The sequence below is a fragment of the Bos grunniens genome, chromosome 2 (assembly GCF_055505025.1).
Source record: "Bos grunniens cultivar Pamir isolate PY7600 chromosome 2, Bosgru_T2T1.0, whole genome shotgun sequence".
In the NCBI taxonomy this organism is placed as follows: domain Eukaryota; kingdom Metazoa; phylum Chordata; class Mammalia; order Artiodactyla; family Bovidae; genus Bos; species Bos grunniens.
The window spans coordinates 6281535-6303708 of record NC_141166.1 but is presented as its reverse complement, the minus strand read 5'-3'; the positions used below and the strand labels follow the sequence as shown (position 1 = coordinate 6303708).

At 46.6% G+C, this 22174-nt stretch overlaps 1 protein-coding gene and 1 non-coding gene across 2 annotated transcripts in view; both read right to left on the bottom strand.

Moving 5' to 3' along the window:
• Positions 1-14549: 14549 nt before the first annotated feature.
• Positions 14550-14656, bottom strand: LOC147377340 (U6 spliceosomal RNA). Its single transcript, XR_015154033.1, has one exon. It is a non-coding gene; the product is annotated as a U6 spliceosomal RNA (small nuclear RNA).
• Positions 14657-20327: 5671 nt separating this feature from the next.
• CDC42 (cell division cycle 42) overlaps positions 20328-22174 on the bottom strand; it is a 54331-nt gene continuing 52484 nt past the window's right edge. Inside the window, exon 6 of the mRNA XM_086327593.1 lies at positions 20328-21848. Within this exon, the coding sequence (XP_086183719.1) occupies positions 21759-21848 (90 nt within the window). The 3' untranslated portion in view covers positions 20328-21758. The remainder of the gene's footprint in view (positions 21849-22174) is intronic.

The following is a 22174-nucleotide window of genomic DNA, read 5'->3' as shown; positions in this document are numbered from 1 at the left end:
CAGACTCAGGCCTGAAGCGTTCTGGAAAGCTTGTGATTAAAGCAGACTTCCTTCTCAGCTCTTTCTGGACAGCCAGTGGCCCAAGGAAGTCTTGGGGAGACCAGAGGCAGGGTTTAAGAGCCATAGAACACAGGAAAATGAAGAGAAGGAAGTATACAGTTCTGAGCAACTGAGAGGAGCCGAGAAAGGCTGAGTGAGGAAAAGGCAGAGGGTAGGAGGGCAGACACAGTAACAGAAGACACCAGGAGAGAGGAAGGTGCTGAGGGACCAGAAGGCATCTCGGCAGAGGACTCCAGCAGCTTCCTAGTAAGACGAGAAAATGCTGAGCTTCAGGAGAAGGCGTCTGACTCAAGAAGGTCTATGGGATGTGGGGGAGGGGGGCAGGGTGGCCTGGCCTGGCCCAGGCGATGACTTCATAGGCATCTCCCCCCATCCCTTCCTGAGCCGCCAGCCCTGCTGACCCCCTGCCCGCCTCTCAAGGGTCCAGGCCAAGCAGGCGCTGACAGGGGAGAGAAGGGGGCCCTTCTGGGCCAGGCCCCCAGGCCTGGCATCGTGCCTGCTGGGGAGGAGGGGCCTGGAGGCCCAGCCCTTGTCAGCATCCCGGCCGGCACTTCGGAGGCAATTAGCAGCCCAGCTGAGCTAATCCCCCGCCTGGCGAGGCCAACACAAACAGGCCCAGGCCGGGTGCACACTCGCCTCCCTGTTTGCTGAGGGGCCCGGTGGTCCGCCAAGAACAACACCAATAACCCGGGGCCTTCTCTAGGTTAAGAGGAGGACCGGGGCTTGCTGAAGAGCTGAGAGTGCCCGACAGAGAATACTCTGGCCAGGTGCCCCAGCTGCCCCAGAAAGGCAGCCACTGTTCCCAAGCCTTGGGCCAGCCAGGAAGAGGAAGCTGGACACAAGGAGCCATATACTCTGATTCGGTGCCCACCCCCACTCCCACCCATGCCACCTGTGAGGGAGGAGGGCCAACTCTGCCAGCCCAACAACCGAGGCCAGCAGGGGCTGAGCCCTCTGGTCGGGATGCAGGGATTACAGGCTCCGCGATGGACATGGGAGACCAGAGACAATTCACACCTGGACCCTGCCCTCAGGGGACTCCTGGTCTAGTGAGAGAACCGACTGCATGTGACCTTAGAGCAGGGCCAGCCTCCAGCCCCATCAGCCACTCCCCCAGCCTGGCAAGGCCATGGCAAAACCCCACAACTGAAAAGGCAAATGGGGACCCAGAAGAAGCCACCTGAGGCCCAGAGATTGATAGATGCGGAGATGGCGCCAAGAGAGGCAGGAGGGATCCAGACCAAGCTTTGGCACAGACTGGTCCTGGTTCAAGCCAGCAACCACTGGGTGAGCCCGGAGACAAGGCCCTACTCCTGCAGCCTCGCTTCTTTCCAGCCCAGCTCCACCTTCACCAGCCTGCAGCCTGGGAGCGTCTCCTCTCTGAGCTAACCCCTCTATCCTCAGTTTGGTTCTGCATCCCCCAGGTACCCAGGGACTTTGTAGCATCAGGAAAGCACAGCCTCCTCGGAGCTTGGGGAGTGACATGGCCTGGCCAGGCCCCTTGGGACGCTCTGCGTATCACCAATACCCCACACGATCGCCACTGACTGAACACTGCCTGGCTGCAGTCAGGCCCCACTAATACAGCCTACCAGCGCTCCCGTGTGTCACAGTCACAAGCGAATAACACAACAGAATACCTCCTGTCGGATAAACCAGCTGGGAGGCAAGTGCAGGATTTATCCCCACTTTACAAACAAGGACACTGAGGCCCACAGAAGGGAAGACGTGCCCACAGCCAGAGACCAGACCTCCAGGCTCCCGGGCAGGATATACTGTGTCACCGGGCACCCCTCCGGTTCCACCCGCAAGCCTCTTCATCTTTCCTCATCCCCATTGCTGGCCTAGACCCACCTTTGGTGCTTCCTGTGCCAAAGAGCCTCAGTCTTGGGCCGACCCCTCCCCACAAAACAGCACTATCCGTCTCTAGCTGGGCTCAGCTCAACTCTGCCCCTCTGCCGGGAAGCTACACTTTGCTCTGTAGACAGCTTTCTCTGGGGCAGAGAATGAGGAAGGTGTCACTCTGAGGACAGAATGGTGTCACTCTGCTAGGGCTGACAAAGCCACGGCTGGAAACAGCAGCCTGGCCCACTACCCCCTGCCCTGGCTAGCATGGCTGAAGACTTTAGGCCTGGCTCCAAGCCTGCCAGAGAGCCTGTCAGCATCCTGCCCACCACAAACAGCGTTAAACTCAATGGGTTGCTCCAACACCTGGCTCTAGAGCTTCTAGCCTGGACCAAGGTATAGATGAGTCCTTTTCCCCTTCAGTTCAGCCAAAAAGGGAGGTATTTTTCAGGAAGATCTTTTACTAGGAAACGGAAGGAAAATAAACAGATTACAAGTACACAGAAACAAGCAGATTCCTAGACAGGACTTTAACCAGCACTGAACCAGAGTCCTGTGGATGCTGCTTCTCCCTTCTGGTCTCGTGAGGCCTCCTTCTAGACCCCGGGACATGGAGCTCTCATTCCAGCTCCACGGCTGGCTGCCTGTGGCATCTGAAGCAGGTTAGTCACCTCTCCGTCTCACCTGTAGCAGAGAGCAAGACTCATGGCTAACTCCAAAGCCTCTTTCCTGTACAGCCTCCCGCCCCGTGCCCCCACCACCGTGGCTCTCGGGAAGCAGTGAGTGGGGAAGCGCTTTGTGGATTGGGAAGGGCAACAAAGGATGCTGAGGGTCTTCCTCGGCCAGCACCCTGGCTGTTTCTTCAAGAATGAGGAAGGGCGTTTGCTGGGGTGCAGGGGATGGCACTGTGGGTTCCCGGTGCCATCAGGTTCGGACGACACAAGAATCCCCTGGGTGTCTCCTCATCCCTCCTCCTCCCACCTTTCAGCACCTCCTGCAGCCCGGGCCTCCTCCTCTTCCTTCTTGGGACTGCGGCTGGAGCCACCTGGGAAGTTTCAGGAATAGCTGATGGCTATAACAGCCAGGACAGGGTGCGCTGCTGTACCTCTGATTCATCACAAAACTGGACGGGGTCCAGAGAAGTGACCAGGAGGACGCAGGGCTGCTGCAATGAACTGAGGCTGCTTCAGTCCAGGAGGCGGGGGGCAGAGCACTCATTCGAATCAGAAGGGGGTTAAGTAAGGGTGACTTCAGAATCATGCTTCGAGAGAACAGGTACCGCGCGGTGGACAGGGCCTGAGCTGGAGCCGCACGGGCCTGGGACTGATCGTCTTCAAGCCCTCTCGCTAGCTGGGCGGCCTCAGAGACGCTAGCCCCAGAATCTCAGCTTCCCCATCGGTGCCGTCTCAGAGCCTACTGAACTGGACCGTGATGGAGGTTGGGGTCCAGTGAGTGAGCTCTCTGCCACACTCCCTTCAGTGTGACCTGGGATGCTTGTTCTCCCCTTCCCATCTGACCAGGTACCAAAGCCACCCCCTACCCCCGCCATACACACACACACACACACTCAGCCCTCTCCTCTCAGCACCAGGGGAAGCTCAGTACAGAACATGATTCCTGGGCTCCAGGCTGCTCAGGCACCTGTCTGCAAGCCTGACAGGCTTCACCTGATAGCAGGAGCCCAGCATGGCGAGGGGAAAGGCAGGTGACTCCCCTCCAACTTGCCCTCAAGGGTAAGAGCTCTGTCCAGTTCACCCAGGAGAGGGCTCAGATCATTAGCAAGAAAGGGGTTCCCAACCTTTAACCTATGCCCCCTGCCTTTGAGCAACAAAACACCCTTGCTTTGTTAGTTCTATCTGACATTTCAAAATAAATCTTGTGACTTAAATAAGCACTTCACATTACATACACCACTTGTCCCCTGGCTATTCTAATACTTCCTCTCCAGGGAAGTCTAATGGTCAAAAGCTCTGGAGTCAAATAAATCCCAGCTCCACCGTGTCCCAGCTGCGTCCCTGGCGTAAGTCGTTTCACCTGCTTCCTCAGGGATCCACTGAGCTGCTGTGAAGGTAAAGCACGTAGGCACTTAGTATGTTGCCTGCCACACAACACAGCGGGTGCTCAGCCAGGAGCCATCACGACTGCTGCTAACGGCAGAGAATGCTCGCCAGGCGGAGACTCGCTGGGCGGGGTGCATCAGGGTGCACACCCCAGACTGCAGCTGGCAGGGGACACGCTGCAGTAGAGAACGGGTGGGTGCCCCTTGTGCAGATCCACTGTGTCACACACGCTGTTGCTTCTAATGCTCACATTCTCCCCCTCAGACTGTGAGCTCCTGATTCAGGCAGAGATCTGGATCTTCTATTTTATGTGGCATGGGGCAGGAGGGTTTCAGAAAGCACTGAATAAATGTCAAGTGACCCGAGGCATGCATTCTAGAAGAAAATGCAACACAGACATCTGCCAAGCCCTAGACGGCCGCACAGTGGGCTGCTGGCCTGATAAAGGACAGCAGAGCAGGGGTTCGAACCCTTGGAAGCTCTGAAAAGCTACAGATTTATGGCTGTTCCTCTCGGTTCCTTCTCCAGCACAAAGGAGTTAAGAGAGTAGATTAAAGCATCTCCATCCACCAGTACCCAGGACTGCAGGAGCCCATTCCCCTTTCAGGGCCCCCAAGAAAAGCCCCGGCCTGGCCCTCCAAGCCCTGGTTCTTGCACAAGGCCTCCCAAAGGGCCAGCCCACGTGGCTTTGTTATAAATGATGCCCTGACGGCCATCTGACCCACTGTCTCCTGGTCTCCTCATCTCCAAGTTCCCGAAGCCTCAGCCAAACACAACACTGAGGACTCTTTCTTCAGGGCCCAGAGTGCAAGGCTCCCCAACACCTGGGAGCAGCTGGAAGCTGGAACTCAAGGACTCATCACTGCTGGTCTCCCCAGCCCGTGCCAAATGCATCTGTAAACAAGCCTTCTCAGTGGCTCCCTACAGCTGCTCCCCAGGGGTCAAAAGGGAGAGAAGTGGGCTAGAATCAGGGCAGCCCAGAGCTTCCAAGTGAGGACTGAGCCAGGCAGGGCCTGGCCTGAAAGACTGTCCCTGGGTACGGCCAGGCCTGCACTGCTGGCCCTGTGCCCAGAGTCTTAGATGGGTTCACCATTGCCCAGGACTGCTGCCCTGTACCAGGCTGCTGGGACCCCAAGAGGCATGGGGCCTGTGTCACACTGCTGTAGGTCCCACTGTTTTACAAGCTGGCAGAGAGAAAGAACTTGCTGGGGCGGAGATGCCTGGATGCTGGGCTGTTGTGCGTGATCTTGTTTGCTATAAAACAGCCAGACATTCCGAGAACCTGGAATCGCGCCGAGGCCATGCAGCTAGCCTTCCTGGCCATATATCTCCAGGCGGGGGACAGGCCTGAGACATCTGAGATAATAAAGACATGATTGTCTCAGCCCTGGGGCTTGTCTCCCCTTTGTCCCAGGGCCCAGCAGCCAGCAAGAAGTTTAAAGACATCCTCCCCCTTCTCCTGGGAAAGGACAAATGCAACAGATTCTATACCTCTGGGGTGAGCTTCCCAAGAACCAGGCCTGGGATTCCTGCTCCCAGCTTCCCAGAGCAGAAGACAACCCAGGATCTGTCCTGGGGAAGCACACAGGCCGTTCCCCATACCCCATCTCCGATCCTCCCCAGCCCTCTAACAAGGGCGTTGGTCAATTTTAAGAGGAAACTGAGAGGAAGCTGAGAGTGGCCTAATGGGCTTGTCCAAAGTCACAGGTATTCAAGAGCAGATGGTTTGAAACCTAGATGTGTTTTACTCCAACGCCTACAGCCTCCATGTTAATTTTAAAACCACCCTGCAACCCTTTTAATGCTCCTTCTTTCCTATCGTCCAGTTTCCCAGTCTCAAAACAAGGTTGTTTACCCTTTAACATCTGAAGGGAAAAAACTCATGAAGGAAGCAAAACCCAGACTGCTGAATCTGGAAGCCAAAACAGCAGTTGCCAGCCTGGTTTCCCCTGAGTCATTTCTACCTCAGTCTGACCAAGTGACAACCACCACCTATCCCAGGGGAAGGCGGCTTCACGAGGGAAAAGGGACGTGAGCAGTGCTGAGGATGAGCCCCACCCACTGCGTACATCAGTGGAACGCCGGCCCTAGCTTTCCTGACCGCAGGAGCCGCCGAGTGGAAAGGGGGTATCGTCTATGCGGACGTGGGGCCTTGAGGAGAGGGCGCACCGGACTCAGAGCCAGAAGACTCTGACTCGGTCTGTCAATCTCACAGAAGCCCAACCCTACGCCAGTTTTCTCCTTTTGTAAAATAAATACCTGGTCTACTTGCCTCACAGGCTTTTCTGAAGATGAACGTGAAAGTGTTTTATCAACAGCTTTACAAACAGATGATATTATGACCCCATACATGTTTCTTCCCCTGTTGGTTTCTTTTGCATTCCTGGCTCCCTCTTCCTCTTCCTGACTTTCTTCTGTTCAAATATCTGAACTCACTATGTGCTTGACACCATGCTGGATACAAGGAGAGGCTCACACGCAGGTTAAGAAAAGGTGACAGAGACATAAGATTGGACACAGAGCCAACTGGCTTCCAGTGAACCGAAGGGCCAGGCCTGATGAGAAATGGCCAGGATCTGGTTAAGCCTCAGGCCTGCCCAAGACCCTCTCACTCTGGCTGTAGGGGCCCCAGGACTAGTTCAGCTTCCTTCTAATTCAGACATTCATAAGCCCGTATGCAAGGTTATGGATATAACCTTTCAAGACTACTTCCAGCCCCAGGATCCCACCAACCTGCCACTAACTCCTTGATTTTTCCATCTTCTACTCGTGAGCGCTGCCAAAATGAAGAGCCTCAACTCCGCTAGATATAAACTTCCTTCCTTGGGAGGAAAATGTCACTAGGAGAAAACAAGCAGTAGGAAATCTTTCTGAATGCCCCAGGGAAAAGTTGAAAACTCCCATTACCCACCCATTCCGGCCATCTAGACTCAGAACCCAAAGAGGATGTGGAGGTCATCTCATCTAATAGTCTCAGTACACAGCCTTAAGGAGTTCTCTGCTTACACATATTCCTGCCAAGCCCCAAAGGCCTGAAATAAACCAGTTCCCTCCAGCTCCCATGCCCCACACAGATGTTTCACTCCTCTCTGGCAGACCAAATCCGATGCTGCTGTAGGTACAGACAGAGCACGTCTACACAGAACATATCTATCTACACACGTCTGCAAGGTCCCCAAAGACAGAGCCTGCATAAAGGCTCGGTTCATGATCCAATTTTAAGAAAGAAAAAAAAAGGAGTGGGTGGGTGGAGAAGACTGATGCTTGGGTGAAGGTTAACTGAAAGATACTCAGTTATTTTGAGATATGAGAAGCAAGATCACTGGCTCTGGAGGGCAGTACGGGGTCTTAGAATTGAAGCACTGACTGCAGGTACAAGTGGCAAGACACTGTGGGCAGTGGGCTCTGTTTTCAGCAGCTCGAGACTTTGTACTCTTTCCACTCAAGACACCTTGGGAAGTCTCAGCTGCGTCACCAACCAAACTTTTCTTGCTGTTTCTCTGCCATCTAGTGGCTGCTCTGGAGCACTACAGGTCCCCCTTGTGGCCATTTTCCTTAGCCCCTCCAGTATCTTCCCAAATAATGGTACCACTTAAGACACCCAGGAATTATGCTGATACTTTATCTATACTGCTGTTCTTAACACGGCAAGGTGGGAATTGATTCTACTTTTCAAACAGGAAAACGCAGGCTTACAGAAGTCAAGTCATTTGCCCAGAGTTACGCTAAGGGTCAGTGGAAAGTATCATGCCACTTTATAGTCTACCTGAAGGGAGGAACAGAAGGCCCTAAAACTAAAAATAATCTCAATTCTTCCATAAATCCCTATATGCTCCAGTTCAGTTCAGTCGCTCAGTCGTGTCCGACTCTTTGCAACCCCATGAATCACAGCACGCCAGGCCTCCCTGTCCATCACCAACTCCCAGAGTTCACTCAAACTCATCTCCATCGAGTCAGTGATGCCGTCCAGCCATCTCATCCTCTGTCGTCCCCTTCTCCTCCTGCCCCCAATCTCTCCCAGCATCAGGGTCTTTTCCAATGAGTCAACTCTTTGCATGAAGTGGCCGAAGTATTGGAGTTTCAGCTTCAGCATCAGTCATTCCAATGAATATTTAGGACTGATTTCCTTTAGGATGGACTGCTTGGATCTCCTTGCAGTCCAAGAGACTCTCAAGAGTCTTCTCCAACACCACAGTTCAAAAGCATCGATTCTTCGGCACTCAGCCAACTCTCACAGTCCAACTCTCACACCCATGCATGACCACTGGAAAAACCATAGCCTTGACTAGACGGACCTTTTCCTCACAATTAATTACCATCCTAGTCAAGTGGATGGTACAGCAGCCTCCTCCAGCCACAGAACACATTGGGCAAAGCACTGGGAATGGAGAAAATCACCCTACTCAATCTGTCTGCCTGAAAATTGAGAAGCCACACAAAACATCTACACAAACACAAAATCATTATATATAATAGCCAAAAGGTGGAAACAAGAGTCCATCAAGTGATGGATGAATTATACAAAATGTCCATACAGCGGAATATTAGCCATAAAAGGGAATGAATTTCTGATATATGCTAAAATACGGGTGAACCTTGGAAACATTACATTAAACTGATGAAACCAATCAAATAAGAGCACACAGAACTGTACGATTCCATTTATATGAAATGTCCAGAATAGGCAAATCTATAGGAAGAGAAGTAGTATCAGTGGTTGCTTAGAAATGGAGGCACTGGGGGCAGGAGGAGGGCTCAGGCGGCGATAGCAAGAGTTCAGGGTTTCTTTCTGAGGCAAAGAAAACGTCCTCGGGACCTCCCTGATAGTCCAGTCAAAGACTCCACTCTTCCACTGAAGGGGATGTGGGTTTGATTCCTGATAAGGGAACTAAGATCCCACATGCCGTGTAGAACAACCAAATAAAAAGGTCACAGTAGCACAACTGAACAAATATATAAAAATCACTGAAATTTTCAGTTATAAGTACTAGGGATGTAATGTACAGCATGACAAATAAAACTACCACCACCGTACGTTATATATGAAAGTTAGGAGAGTACATCCTGAGTTCCCATCACAAAGGAGAAAATGTTTTCTATCTGTATGAGGTGATGTTCACTGAACTTACTGCGATCATTTCATGTTGCATGTAAGTCAAGGCAATACACTGCACACCTAATTTATACAGGGCCATATGTTAATTCTATCTCAAAATAAGGTGGAAAAAAAAACCACCGAATTTGTACACCTTAAACTGTATAGTATGTGAATTATCTCTCAATTGTCGCATTTACACACACACGCACACACACAATGAGAGGGTTGGTCTAAATAATCTCTAAAGGCCCTTCCAGTTGTCATTTAGGGGACAGGGTCATCTATCACTATCAGCCCAGCACTGATCACCTGACCTGAACAGATGCAACCTGGTATTAAGACCAGTCCCATCAAAAGCCACCTGAAGAACTCTGCTCCACCCTCGGGAGCAGCCTCTGCCTCCGAATGGTAGATGCACTCTCTTCCTACCTTGAGGAACCCACACGGTGGACATCTACACACCCACTCACTCTAGGGGGAAAAACAGGGCAATGCAGCATGCCTCAGGCTCTGGAACTTTCTCTTTTTACAGAGGTCCTCCAAAGGTGTGGCTCCAACTGGAGCTCAACCCTCCTGAGAATGTTCATTCTCACTTGAAGTGGGCAAGCATGTCTTGTAGGAAACACATTGGCTTTTGGAATCAGACAGCTCTGGAGCTGAAACATGGTTTCATTATTTTGAAGCTGCAGAATCTTGGGCAACTGACTTAGCTACTCTGAGCCTAAATTTCCAGTCAGATGAATAAGTTCCCACTTCTGGTAAGGTAGTAGCATGTGTATCATTTGAGAATACCATTCCATCAGCCACGCACACTGCACATCAGAAATCCCCTCCCTTGTGAGCCCTGGCTCAAAAACTCTGACCACTTGAGTCCTGTGTGACAGTTCCACCTCACTTTCAGTCTTTTAAGCACGTAAGAGAATCTAATGGCCCACAACCTCTGGGGGAAAACCCCATACCCTCAGACTTCCTGTTTCCCTGTAAATTATTAAATACTATGTTTTGTTACTTTTCATTAATAAGAACTGTTTATCTGGTCTTTCTAAAAAGTGAGTCCTTTGTTGTGTAACAGGGACAAAGTCCTGAATGATGTATAGGATCCAAGTTGGTTCTGCCACCACATATGCTATGGCTTGTTAGTGAAGCTTATATCCTCCCCTGCTCCATATGTAAAATGAGGGACTAATTTCCTATTTCTTCTAGGTATACAAGACCCTCGCCCAAACCTGTGCCTGCTAACATTTATTTAAAAAACAACTGAACAAACACACAGCACGTTTGAATGAGGCAGAAAAGATTTCTACAACCAGAATGCAGAAATACGCTACTGGGGACAGACGAGCCACCTGCTAAATTTTGAGCTGTTATCACTGGTGCTACACACCAGACTCTCCCTCCAACCTGTGCTCTAACGTTTCTCTTTCCACAGGACTGGACAGGAATTTGTCACCATAGTTTAAAAAACAAAAACAAAACTCCTGAGGAGGTAGGCATTATTATCCCCACAAGAAAATATCAAATAACTTGCCCAAGATTACACAGCAGGTAAACAGTAGAGGCAAGCTTCAAACCCAGGCAGGCTGGCTCTAGAGTCTCTATAATGGCCTCCTGCAAAATGAACAATATATAAACAAGTGTTTCCTGAAGTGAACAAATGCCTAAGCTCAAGAATAAATCACACTGGGTGACTTACCATTTGAACCCACGAATAATATAAAATTGGATGCTCTTCTATGAGAGTAATTCGGTAACAGACCAATCTTTGTCCTTCTGTCTGACAGAACATTCACTGGGGGATGAAGATACATTATTCTTGATCTTTATGACAATTCTGCTAAAAACTCAGCAGGTATTATTGGCTCAACTTACAAATGTGTAATTATTGAAAAAGTGAAGTCTTAGTTTGCTCTAACACTGCTAGTTACTGACACAGTCGAACTCAGGTTCCCTCTACTCCAAAGTATATGTATTTTTCTTTTTATTCCATACTGTTTCTCTTTAAAATTACTTGCTTAAGTCACAGCAGCTCTGTTCCCCATGACACATTTTCGGTCTCTGTAACACGGCTCTATGCAAGATTTTACTTGGAATAAAAGAGGCCTACTGCTAAAAAGATACAAACCAAAAAGGAGTTGAACACCATTTTATCTACACATGGAGAAACTGAGGCTCAAAAAAGGTACAGCAACTTGTCCAAGGAAATTCTGATGCCCCAGCTAGAACCTGCACTTCCAACTCCCAATCCAGAGCTTTTCCCAGGAGAGATATCACCTACCATGGGAGAAACGAAGAGGTAAGATCAAACACCATAATGCAAGCTAGAAGCAAAACATTACATTTATCAGGGTTCAAGAATCTTACAGGTTAAGGAAAGATTGATCTTAAAAGAAATTGGCCTTTAAGACAGAGGAATTTTACAGGAGCAGACAAGAGAACTATCAATGGCGTCCCAGGGTGAAGTCATTCTCACATGAGGCAAGTGAGCTCGCAGGTGCCTGCCCACCTCACAAGCTGCCAAGGGATCCACCGAACTCCCTGACACCAATAACAGCTGTGAAATACTCAAGCAATAGACAAGAAGTGGCAGTTCTTAAATGAGTAAGAGACTCAGAATCAAGCCAAACATCCCTCCCCCATTAGACCAGTGCAGATCTTATAGAGCTTTTACAAAGGAGGTCCAGGAAGCTGCACTAAGGCTCCACTGTGGGCCTGGCACCGAGGACAGCCAGCCAGCCCTGCCCCAGAGCAGGTCAGGTGTGAGGTGGGGTGACAATACGCCCGAGCTCCCTGCAAGGATTTCCTATTCCTGGCAGTGGGGCTGAAGCCCCCTTTTTCACAGCAGCCCAAGACCCAGAAGCCAAGAGGGTTCCCTGGCCCTGGTTCAAAGTGAGCCAATGGTGATGAGAGCTTCAATTCATCCCATTTACTCCTGAGTATCTACTACTTGCCCAGGACCATGCTAAGTGCTTCACATATAGCATTTTATTTAACCCTCACATCTTTCAGGTAACAGAATACTTTTATTTCACAGAGGAGCATGCAAAGCTCAGAAGGCTTATGGTACTTGTCTAAGGCCGAAGGTCAAGTCAGTGACAGAGCCGAAGCTGTGTACTTCAGTCCTGCCATCTGGCAAGTGATGTCATCTATCTTCCCTCCCTTAGGGGGTCCCATTAAAGACCAAGTAAAAGCACTAATACAAACACAGACCAAGTCTATGCTCACTACGTAAACTCAGGACAGAGTGAGGAACTCTGGAGAGATGCAGCCCCAGAATTCCAATCGCTTTTCCTTTATTTGGGTCAAGCTAATGAGAATTTTGTAATCTAGTAATAGAGTTCCTTTCTCCTAATCAGGCCCATGCTAGATATATGGAAAACAATGGTGTGATTCTAAAGGTCATTCTCTGAGTTAGTTTAAAAAAAAAAAGAGCATGGGCTTCCCATGTGGCACTAATGGTTAACAACCTGCCTGTCAATGCAGGAGATGTAAGAGATATGGGTTTGATTCCTGGGTCAGGAAGATCCCCTGAAGGAGGGCTCAGCAACCCACTCCAGTATTCTTGCCTGGAGAATGCCATGGACAGAGGAGCCTGGTGGGTTATAGTCTATATGGTTGCAAAGTCAAACACGACCGAAGTGGCTTAGCACAGCACGGCACCAGGTCTCATGGTACCCCCATCACCTCCCTGGCCTTGGTTACTCTCTAAAGTCCAGCTTTCTCATCAACAGACCCTGCTCTGCCAACCCACAGGGCTGCTATGATGAAAAAACAAAACAAAACAAAACACATCTCTACAGTTGAGCAGGGACTACAGGCAGACTATACAAAATCGAAGGCACCTCAAGATCCTCTAAATCTATGCAAAGGAAAAGGGAATCATTCTGTCAAGCCAGAACTGTTCCTAAAGTCACCTTCCCCAGAAGGTCCTACCCAATAACCTGCCATTACAGATAAAGCCTTTTGTACTGCCATGCTTGCCCTCCGCATTACACGATGCTTGAACTACAGTTTTTCAGCTTTGTAATTGGTCACATACATTTTATTTTCACAATGTATGTGTGGTTAAGCACACAGGTTCCAGAATCAGATAGACCTGAGTTCTAATTCTGGTTGGAGATGTTAATACTGAAGTCTCAGAGTCCTTATCTGTAAAACAAAGTTGCATGTGTGCTCAGCCACAGGCTGTAGTCCATCAGGTTCTTCTGTCCATTAAGTCTTCCAGGCAAGAACACTAGAGTGGGTTGCCATTTCTTACTCCAGGGGCTCTTCCTGACCCAGGGATTGAACCTATCTGCCCTGTGTCTCCTGCTTGGCAGGCAGATTCTTTACTACTGAGCCACCTGGGAAGCCCCATAAAGCAGTTACTTGCAGCATAGATCTCACAGGGCTGTTCTGAGCATTAAATATGATAATACTGTGGGTTCAACACAGTGCAAGCACACAGTAGTAGTAAACATCGCTACTTGTAGTCAGTAAACATCGCTATTCTTTTACCAAAAAGTACGTTCCATTTCTTTTATGAACCTCAATAACTAGAGCCCTCCTGGAGTGATTAGTGCTCCCTCTCTAACACTCAGATGTTTGTGGGGGCCCCTAAGAGCTACCTCTCTTCATACTACACCCATCCCTAACCTGGGCTCCTGTCTACTCCAACATGCCAGGTGCCTCTCTTCTTTGTCTCCTTTCCTTCCTCTCAGAAATCCACACTCATCCACCTGACCCCTCCAGCCTTGTGTATCTCTGCATGTCCAAATCAGACCCATCTTTCACCTTTTTCAAGAAGCCTTTCCTGATTTAACCTCCTACCCTTCCTCTCCCCAACACACCCACACAGCTCAATGTAATTTCTCTTCTTCTTGGTGTGTTCAGTTCCCCTCCCTGACTTTCATTCTTATTAGAACCATCCGCATCCATCCCACTAACAGAGGGCCTCTTAGTACTAAATGAACATGTAAAACTGACATCACACAAAAGTATGGGGGAGATTTGAGTTCTTAATTATGTTCCTGAATAGTTCTTGCTGCTGCTGCTAAGTCGCTTCAGTCGTGTCCGACTCTGTGCGACCCCATAGACGGCAGCCCACCAGGCTCCCCCGTCCCTGGGATTCTCGAGGCAAGAACACTGGAGTGGGTTGCCATTTTCTTATCCCTTGATATTCACAAAACGGCTTGGACCAGCAAAATCTTCACGCTTAGCTTCAGGGATCTGGCCAACCTGGGACAAGAGTCCTGGTAATTCTGGGGCACGGAGGGAAGCTGCATGGCTGACCTGATCTTCAGAGGGGGTTTTTAACGTATTCTTGCCTCCTGAGTGTCTGAGAAGGAAAGCAACTTCAGAGACGAAGCATATCTAGCTCCTGGGATACACGCCCTATGAACATGAAGTATTTCTATGAAATTGAGAAGCTTGGATCTTAGATTCTTTTTTTTTTCGGTGATTCGTTTCATATATGATATTATACGTTTCAATGCCATTCTCCCAAATCAAAAAATATGGAACGCGTCACGAATTTGCATGTCATCCTTGCGCAGGGGCCATGCTAATCTTTTCTGTATTGTTCCAATTTTAGTGTATATGCTGCCGAAGCGAGCACTTAGATTCTTCTTAAAGAAAGCTCTAAACTACCTGGAGCTCTACCGCCTTAGCTCTATATAAACAGTGAATCTGTACTCCTATAATTACTCAAACACAAACTCTCCAATATACACCCAGGAGCAATGTCACAATGGTGTTAGTAAGTACGCCCTCACATAAACCTAAATTCTCCCCAGTGCAAAGCAAATCTGGTAGCTGTTAATATTTGCATTGCACTTATGTGTTTAGAGAACACAGTCACATATATGACATAATTTAATTCTCACACTCACCACCTGATATGTAGAATTTATCATTATTCCTATTTACAGATGAAGCAAATGGAGCCAACAGACATTCACTGACAAAATCACACAGCTAGTGCAGTCTTATAATTTGGGGCAATTATTTCCCACCAGCACACACCACCTTAGATTTTTACATTCTGACTGGTACAAATTCTGACTCCTAACTTCTCCTAGATAATTCAGAAATTTCCCTCATCCACCAGGGAACTGGCTCAGTCACTATTCCTTTCTACCTCACCGCCTTCTCCCCACCTTCTGCCATCAAGACCCCACACTGGAGGTCCCTGGCGGTCCAGAGGAGCCTGGGAGGGTTACAGTTCACAGGGCCGCGAAGAATTGGACATGACTTAGCAACTAAACAACATCAAAACCAGTGGTGAGGGCCCCACACTTCCACTGCAGGGGATATGGGTACGATCCCTCACTGGGAAACGAAGATCCCACAGGCCCAGGAGCCAGAGGAAAAAAATACACCCACATACAGTGACACCTAGAGTCACTGTCAGTTTTAACTTAAATTCACCATGAGGCGGAGTTAATCTCAACAATCCAAGAAATCCATGGGCTACAGAAGAGAGGGTCCAGAGTTTAAAATAGCTCAACAAATTGTTTAAAAGAAAGAGATAGCTGGATACTGGCACAAGTTTTCCCACTTACATGAAGCTATACCCCAAATAGCCAATGGCCCATTACCAGGTAGTTAAGAAAGAATTTTCAGTTCAAGACTTAATGGCTCAAAAGCAATGAACGTCTGTAAACCCACCCAGGTACTCCACTCCAGTTGCTGCCTCTGAGAGGACTGGTCACATGTGCTTTGCATCAACTTACACCAAAACCACAAACCAAGAAACTTAAGACCCCATACAACCAAATATTAATGTATCAGAATAAGGCTAATACGAAGGAAACCATTACCTATTTAACCACTCAAAAAAATAAATAAATAAAATAAAATCAACCCACTTGCAACTATACTCACTGACAAAAGAGGAAATAAAAGCCAAGTGACACTGCCCAAAGGTCTGACAAATAACCAGGATCGGTGTGGGTGTGGGGTTGGGGTGGAGTTGCAGCAGAGGAAACAAGTGACCATGAGTTAACAAGAGATTTTATCTCCTACAAGTCCAATGTACTCTGTTGGAATAACTTCAATTTATACTCATAGCACTACCTTATATTTTTGAATCTGGACCTGTGTACTCTCTGCAGATGAATCAGAATATTCCTGGAAGAGTGAAAAAGATCTCCATCTTCAATGAAATCTGTACAGTACACTTGTCTTGAAGTTATCAGGGAAATACAGCCTTCCTCTACATTCTAGCTTTAACTTAGAAAACCTTAGCTGAACTCTACATCTCAAATACCTGCCCCCTTCTCAAACTGCTGCCTAAGTAACCTAACCGCTGAGACAACGGCCTAAACTATCTCAGTGTCAGTCCACCAGTAAGACCACGACTACGCACTTTGTAAGACTAAGGCTTACGAAGAACTGAATGCTAGCTTGGGACCACAAGTATGGAGAGCCTCTTCCTCAAAGGAGAAAAAAGCTGTAAAGACTGTAGTCCAAAATTACTCTAAAACTCAGGTCAGATATAAATGAAACCTTAAAGAGACAATCTAGTGCCACAGTTCCGAAACCTGGGGCATATTAAAATAGCAAATGACCTTTAAAGCCATGATGTTCCTACAAAAAATAACTTGAAAAAAAATTGTGATACCCAGACCCTATTTCCAGGGATTGCCTAAAATTGCTGCAGGCATTATTTTCTTTTAAATAAGCTCCAAAGGTGCCATTCACACAGTCAGAGTTAAGAAACACTGAGGCACACACTGGTCCCCAAACATAACGAATCCAAGGTCTATCTTCAGTTCAGTCGCTCAGTCATGTCCGACTCTTTGTGACCCCATGAATCGCAGCACGCCAGGCCTCCCTGTCCATCACCATCTCCCAGAGTTCACGCAGACTCACATTCATTGAGTTAGTGATGCCATCCAGCCATCTCATCCTCTGTTGTCCCCTTCTCCTCCTGCCCCCAGTCCCTCCCAGCATCAGGGTCTTTTCCAATGAGTCAACTCTTTGCATGAGGTGGCCAAAGGACTGGAGTTTCAGCTTTAGCATCATTCCTTCCAAAGAAATCCCAGGGCTGAACTACTTCAGAATGGACTGGTTGGATCTCCTTGCAGTCCAAGGGACTCTCAAGAGTCTTCTCCAACACCACAGTTCAAAAGCATCAATTCTTCGGCACTTAGCTTTCTTCACAGTCCAACTCTCACATCCATACATGACCGTTGGAAAAACCATAGCCTTGACTAGATGGACCTTTGTTGGCAAAGTAATGTCTCTGCTTTTGAATATGCTATCTAGGTTGGTCATAACTTTCCTTGGGAATATCTAAAAACTAGATTGATTCCCAGGTCCTACCCCACACCTATGTAGACTTGCACTTGAAACCTCAATGACAGTTAAGTACAGACTCATTTTATATACAAAGGGGCCAGGAGAGTGAAGCTGCCCGCACACGGAGTTAGGGCTGTCATTCTCCAATGGCTCCAGAGCCTAGTACAGAACAAGAGCTCTGACGAATGAATGTATGTCATGGGCATACACATGCAGAGAAAAGTTTTACTCTCTCAAATGGTTATTCAAAAAAAAGGCAGGTATCAAAACTTTATGTAAAGGAAAGAAAATTCCAAGCAGAAGTCAGGAACTCACATCTGTTTTATTCTCTGCTAATATCCTCAAGAGCCTTATTAAGAAGGAAAGAAAGAAAACCGTACTTTTTAATTACTAAATCTGAGGGAAATGAGCATCTGAGTGGCAGGCTTTTGGGCTTGGCTATGTGGAACCCTCTGGACAATGGAACGTGAGGGATTTTCAATGTGCTTGCTCCTGCACCCACTCTGGCTCACCACCTAATGTCCTCTCTGGAAGGCTCCAGAACAAGAAACATGAAGCCAACCTGAGCCCAATCTGAAGCTTGGAGGCAAAATCCAACTGACCCACAATCTAGAAAAATAAATGCTGTTGGATAAAGCCAGCTGAGAGTTAGAGTGGTTTGTAATGTACCATTATTGTAGGAATAGTTAATAAAATTTTTTTTAAAGGAGGAGGGGCTCTTCAGAAAAAAATAAAAGTAATATATAAACAAAATATTGTAACAGCCCTGGAAAGAAGAAAATATTACAGTGCACTCCTCTGTTGAGCTTTGTAAGTTAATCACCACGCTCTGACGTTAGGGCAAACTGGGTAACTCTTACAGAAAACACTGAGAGCTCAATCAGGAATGCGATTCAAAGACACTCCCCTCACAGATTATTAGATATCCTAACCATGCAGAGCTCAGCCTTTCCTGAAAAATAATAGCGTTGCTACTTCTTGGTGAAAAACCATCCAAATTTTCAATGTATGTTAGCTGTACCCAGAGAAGACTAACCTCAAGAAGCAGGGTCCCTGTACACCAGTTCCTTAGCATTCAGCACCCTCCAATAACCACTAACAACATCAAAATGAGAGGAGGAAAACAAGAGAATAGTCCAAATCTAACAATGAAGAAAACGTAGTATCTTATCCATTCTATGAAGATATTGTGAAGATAATTAGAAGACACCAATGATCTAACGACAGCTTTTCAGAAAAAAGCACCACTACACTAAATGTATAACACAAAACTTTAAGAGGTATTCTAATTATATTCAATACTACGAAAATAAGCCCTGCCTCAGAAAAAGGAAATATAACATTTTAGAATAAAGGAAATATTGTAATCATTCCTTTGATTCCATGGTCAACCTTCTATTCCCTTAAAATATATGAATATAGTCCTTCTATTGGCATAAAATCCAACTCAAAGGGAATTCCCTGGGGGTCCAGTGGTCAAAACTAGGTGCTCTCACCGCTGGGGCCTGGGTTTGATCCCTGGTCAGGAACTAAGACCCTGCAAACCATGTGGTGCAGCCAGAGAGAAAACCCAGCTCCAAGGACGCCGACTGTAACAAAGCACAGAACCTACTTCCAAGACCTTCAGTGAAACATCAGTATTGTAGAAATACAGTGATGTATTTATTGGGTGTTGTATTAGGCTAAATGTTGTAAATTTTGCCATAAGCTAAGTCTGCCAAGGACTTTTTTAAATAGCCCTTTTCCAATCTCTATTATCACACACGCTGGGTAGTATCACTAAGCCAAAGATAACAGACAAGTTTGTTAAGCCAAATAGAAAAACAATATTTAAACAGAAAACAATGTCAGTTTCATCCATTTCTTCTGATATTGGAAATCAAACTGAAAATGCTTAACTAGAAAACAATGTTAGCTTTAAGCACCACTGTTCTTCTGATGTGTGAAAAATGCAACAATACCACCATGTAACCTGCTCTATTTCATTTATTCATTCTTGAAACCATGTACTCATCCAATGACTATTTTCAGAGCTATCTCTTATGTGTCAAACACTGCTCTAGACCAGGGATCCAGTGAGAATCAGGATGGACCCGTATGCCACTATACCAAGAACAAGGGATACGGAGTTCCTGCTCCCCAGTCTCATAACATGATCCATGTGTCTTTCCCAGGTATGGCCAACACGGAAGAAGTAAGACACATTGGTTAAAACAGTAAAGCCTAGATTTGCTTCTTCCTAACCTCTTCCCAACCAGCCCAGCTAAGTTCTAGCACAGAACAGAATCAAGTCAAACATGACTCCACATAGAAAACTATGAAAATGAGGCTACACACTGCATCAGCCTTATTAACTGAATTAACAGCCCTTAGTTTCTAAGATTCTCAGACAGATCAGTACAATGCTCTTAAAAATAAATGAATCATTCTTGGCACCTACAGAAAATGTGCCCTATATTCAGATAGAAGGCACAGAATCTATAATTTGATAGAAGCAGTTTGTGGTTAACACCTTCAGAGCAGTGGTTCTCAAACTTGGCTGCGTAATGGAAGTACCTAGAAAGCTTCTAAATAATCCCCTGCTCAAGCTGCACTCTACAAAGCAGCAAAGTTTGAAAACCACTGATACAGAAAACTTGGGAGAAAAAATGGCTGCTTTCCCACTAATCCATGGATTGGAGGTACGCTGTCATTTCAACAACATGAGCAGTGAGCTGCCAGAGCACTTCTCTATGGAACCCACTTGATACTAAAGAAAAGGAGTTTGTAGGCTACCTGTCAAACTTAGGGGAGAAGACAGAAACCTGAATATGACGAGAGGAAAAAATATCTCAACCTGAATTCCAAAAAACAAAGTACATTAAATCTTTATGTTCTAAATTTTTATCCTGAAATCTGTTAGAAATTGATGTCAATGAGAGTCAAGTTCCCACTCCTAAATGTCTAAAGATTAAGAGGCGGAGGGAAAATAACAACCCCCAGGCTGACTTGTGAAGGGTTTTTTTGTTTGTTTAATACATCTGAAAAGAATGCATATACAAAGAATTGAGACATGAGAAAGCATTGGTTCAACACTAATGAAATCTACAAGAATTAGGATTTGGGGAAGGTGGGGAAGATAACCTAACATTTTTAAAACTTGAAAACTGCAACCAAAATAAGCTGATAAAATCCTTATTAACACTTACGAAGAGTCTTCATAAGACTCTCCCTAGGATTTTTACTGAACTAGAGAGCCTCACCTGGCTGCTCTAGGGTTCCTTGTATGCAAAACAGAAACAAGGGGATTCCCCTGACTGGTCCCCATGTTGTTAAAGGTTCTCCCCACCCCCACCCCACCCTCAGCTTCTTAATGAAGCAGGTCTCCATCCTCAGACTTGGAAGAGGATGTGAATCATCCCACAGGCATCTGTCTTCTAGCACCACCCCTTGGATTTCCTCTATATACCAGGTCTTCAGCTGTGTTCTAGGAACACCATATCATACACTATTAAGCTGCATGTCTATCCTAAGCATATTAAGACAATGACTGACAGGGGAAAAAAAAATTTTTTTAATTATGTACTCAATCCATTTGGTGTATTTCAAAAGGTGCAATACTTTTCTTCATTTATCAGTGAAAGAAGTTAGAAATTAACTTCAAAAAAAAAATCAGCAAATGGCAAACAAATTTCCTTGAGAGTCACAGTCACATATATAGTGCATCCTAGAAAAGAGGAGGGGCGAGACAGGTTCCACCCACTTTCATGAGTTTCATCAAATACTGGACCTACTCAAGGGTGGAGAGAAAAGGCAACTTTCAAAAAGGAGTATATTATTAAATGAGGCGTTTACTATACTCCTTCCTAAGAGCACCAGGTGGGGAACATGTTCTCTAAACTAGATCTAGGAAGTGGAACATGGAATCAATCCGTCCTCCTCCCCTAAGGGCTGTCCAATGGTTAATGGATTTAAAAAAAAAAAGACTAAATATAAACAAATCCCACACACACTCCCCCGCCCAAACGAAAAAAAAAAAAAGAAAGGAAAAAAAAAACACTAGATATCCCAGATTACTCGCCAGAGTGGAACCCGGGAACAGCTTCAACAGCCCAAATTAGTCTGTTACAGAGTCATCACAAGCATGCCTTGCTTTTAAACAAACAAAAATAATAATAGTTTTTTTGAAACGACAAAACAAAAACTAGTACTGATCACTTTTCTGACAATACACAATTACTCAAAATTAACTAGTATTGAAGGGGGAAGGGGGCCATACCTATGGGCCTTGTCTCACACAAGTGCATGTGGGTAGGTGCAGGGCATTTGTCATTATTGCAAAAACGAATTTTAATTTTTAATCTTTAGTTTGATTTAAACATTGCTTTTAGTATGATGCCGACACCAGCTGTGCAGAAAGGGCTCTGGAGAGACGTTCATAGCAGCACACACCTGCGGCTCTTCTTCGGTTCTGGAGGCTCCAGGGCAGCCAATATTGCTTCATCAAATACATTCTTTAGGCCTTTCTGAAAAGGGGTAGAAAGAAAAAAATTTGCAGTCTGATATTCAGTATAATAAAATTGAAGATCAAATTTAAAACATTCAAAACCCCCAAGAGTTGGCAAAGAACGAGTCACTGAAAAACCCTGAATCTACACACAATTATCTCACTTCACCAAGTTCTGTCCAGGCAGGGCACTGGAAGGATCCAGCAATTCAGGAGTAGAGGAGCAGATATTCATGAGTGAGACAGTGGTTCTTTGAGAAAGCTTTCTGCAGACCAATGTATGTCACAAGAAGCAAACAAGCACACGTGTCATTTGCTCATTCAATATGAGTTTTGTACAATGTG